General features: G+C 40.3%; 1 protein-coding gene across 1 annotated transcript; it reads right to left on the bottom strand.

Annotated features, from left to right (window-relative positions):
* Positions 1-243: 243 nt before the first annotated feature.
* LOC144546165 (uncharacterized) lies at positions 244-1,338 on the bottom strand. The gene has a single exon (XM_078294689.1). It carries the CDS (start codon positions 1,336-1,338, stop codon positions 244-246), a length of 1,095 nt encoding a protein of 364 aa, XP_078150815.1.
* Positions 1,339-2,163: the final 825 nt, after the last annotated feature.

Raw genomic sequence — 2,163 nt, 5'->3', positions numbered from 1 at the left:
GCAACCTTTTTATAGTTACAACTTACAAGAGCTGAACAAAACATGCATGTAATTACAGCATAGTTACAACCTTTTATAGCTAAATGCATATGCCATCCAACAATTTCATAAATGAGAAAAATATTAACAACCAAGGGTACCTGGCTTAACACCAAAGCTCATTAAACATGTATACAAATGTATAACTTACTAGCTAGTGTTAATAACATAATGAAAATTTATTTCTTAACGCACCGTTTGAGTTTAGATCTGGACTGGCCTCATGGCTTCCTCCATTCCCGCCACTCCCAGCACCTTTGGCTCCTTATGAGCTAACTTCCTTAAAATCACGTTTGCCGAGTTTCTGATGTTCTCTTCAAAAATGTTGTTACAAATTCGCATTTGAATCAGCCGCTTAATCACAGCAGGTGATGCTCCTATCTTACGAAGTGCAACATCAGACAAGTGTTCGTGGATTGAGAGTGCCTCCAAAATCCTTGCACCAGTCAATTGTTCTTCACCTGAACTTGAAACAAGGAGCTCTTCTGCAAAAGTGATTAGATCCATTTTGAGCGCATCAAAAATGCTCCCAGTCACACTCTTATAGTACACATCGTTGAAGAACCTTTCAATTGAAATCTTGTCAGATCGGTCGAGTCCGCACTCACTAGTCATTTTCTTCAGCAATTTGCAGTAACTTACCTTCCATTCGAAAAAGGCCTTCTTAGCCAATAACACATGTGCCTCTGTGAGTACCACGGCATAAAAAAGATTTAAAGTGAAGTCCCGAATAGCCTCTTCTGTTTTGCCGAAATCCTGTGAGGCCAGCCGCATCGCTGATAGAGCACCGATAATAATGACAGTGACGAGCTGTAACCAGTAGAAGAGATAGCTGATGAAACAAATGTTCTGCATCATCACCTGTGGCGAGCAATGCATGCAGAAAAAGATGCGGATGCCTTCGATGAACAACATAAGGCCGACAAGCACAAAATCTTTTAATTCCAGCATGGTCAGCAACCCACCAAGCAGCACCACCGTCGCCACCATAAATCCCAGCACTCCCAGCCCGGTGGCTAGCTTCTCTAGCATGGCTAGCTTGACCGCACACATTATCAGCTCCTTCTCCGGCGCTGCTATGTCGTTGGGACTTGCTTGAGCAATAACACTGGTATTATTGGTCGGTGTCGGGCATAAGGACACCACCAGGTGCTGGCTGGGAATGATCAGTTGGTTGGCGATGTCAGTACTGTCAACTTGGGGGCATGTATTCTGATGCAGACTGGGGATGATCATTTGGTCTGTGAGTGGTAGAGTTTCAATTGGTTGGCTGTTGGAAGAGGTTGAGTTTGAAGCCATATTGAGCTGTTTTTCTTTCCTCTGTATCTTTCCTTCTCTTTTTCTCTCTTTCTCTCTCTAAAAGAAGTAGATGCTGCTCTTTTTCAAGAAGAGATGACATTTGGTCAATGTATGTATCCTAGTAGAGGAATATATAGACGTACAACTACACGTGTTATATTGAAGGAATTTTTGTTAATACATGGAATAATGTCGAAACCCCACAGCACTCGCACATCAACATCATATCAGATAGCATGACGGGTGCTCTTCCAAATCAGATGGATTAAAGTATGGACCCCACAGAGGCCGTGCGTAGATTAGGTTGCATATTCCATGATGCACCTTTTTGGAAGGGTATTCTAAGGATCACCTGTTGTTATATAAAGTGGGTTTCTTTAGAAAATTATGAAATGATTTCACTATTCAGTTTTGGCATGATCGATGGATTTCAGAACATTCACTTGCTAGTTTATTTCCTAATTTATATAACATATTAGTTGATCCTGATTTGTTGGTTATTGAAGCTTTTCCAAACAATTATTTACATCTTTCTTTTAATAGACAACTAACTGGTATGTTAGTAAATGACTGGAATGCTTTATCTTCTTTATTGATTGACTGCAAACCTGATTCTAGTCTACCAGATTCATTACTTTGGAGATGGTCCTCTAAAGGGACATTCTCTGTACACTCTTATTATCTCTGGCTCGAATATGATAGTATGGTCAATAATGAATTTACTTCAATCTGGTCCTCCAAAATCCCCCTCAAGATTAAAATTTGCCTTTATCTCCTCAAAAGAAACAAAATTTTGACTAAGGAAAATCTCATATCTAGAGGGTG

Source organism: Carex rostrata, chromosome 29 (genome assembly GCF_964058835.1).
Source record: "Carex rostrata chromosome 29, lpCarRost1.2, whole genome shotgun sequence".
NCBI classification, from domain to species: Eukaryota; Viridiplantae; Streptophyta; class Magnoliopsida; order Poales; family Cyperaceae; genus Carex; species Carex rostrata.
This window is presented reverse-complemented; position numbering and strand designations above follow the sequence as displayed.

Bases quoted from the DNA above. Each gene is read 5' to 3' on its own strand.
- LOC144546165 (XM_078294689.1), bottom strand. From the start codon at position 1,338: ATGGCTTCAAACTCAACCTCTTCCAACAGCCAACCAATTGAAACTCTA.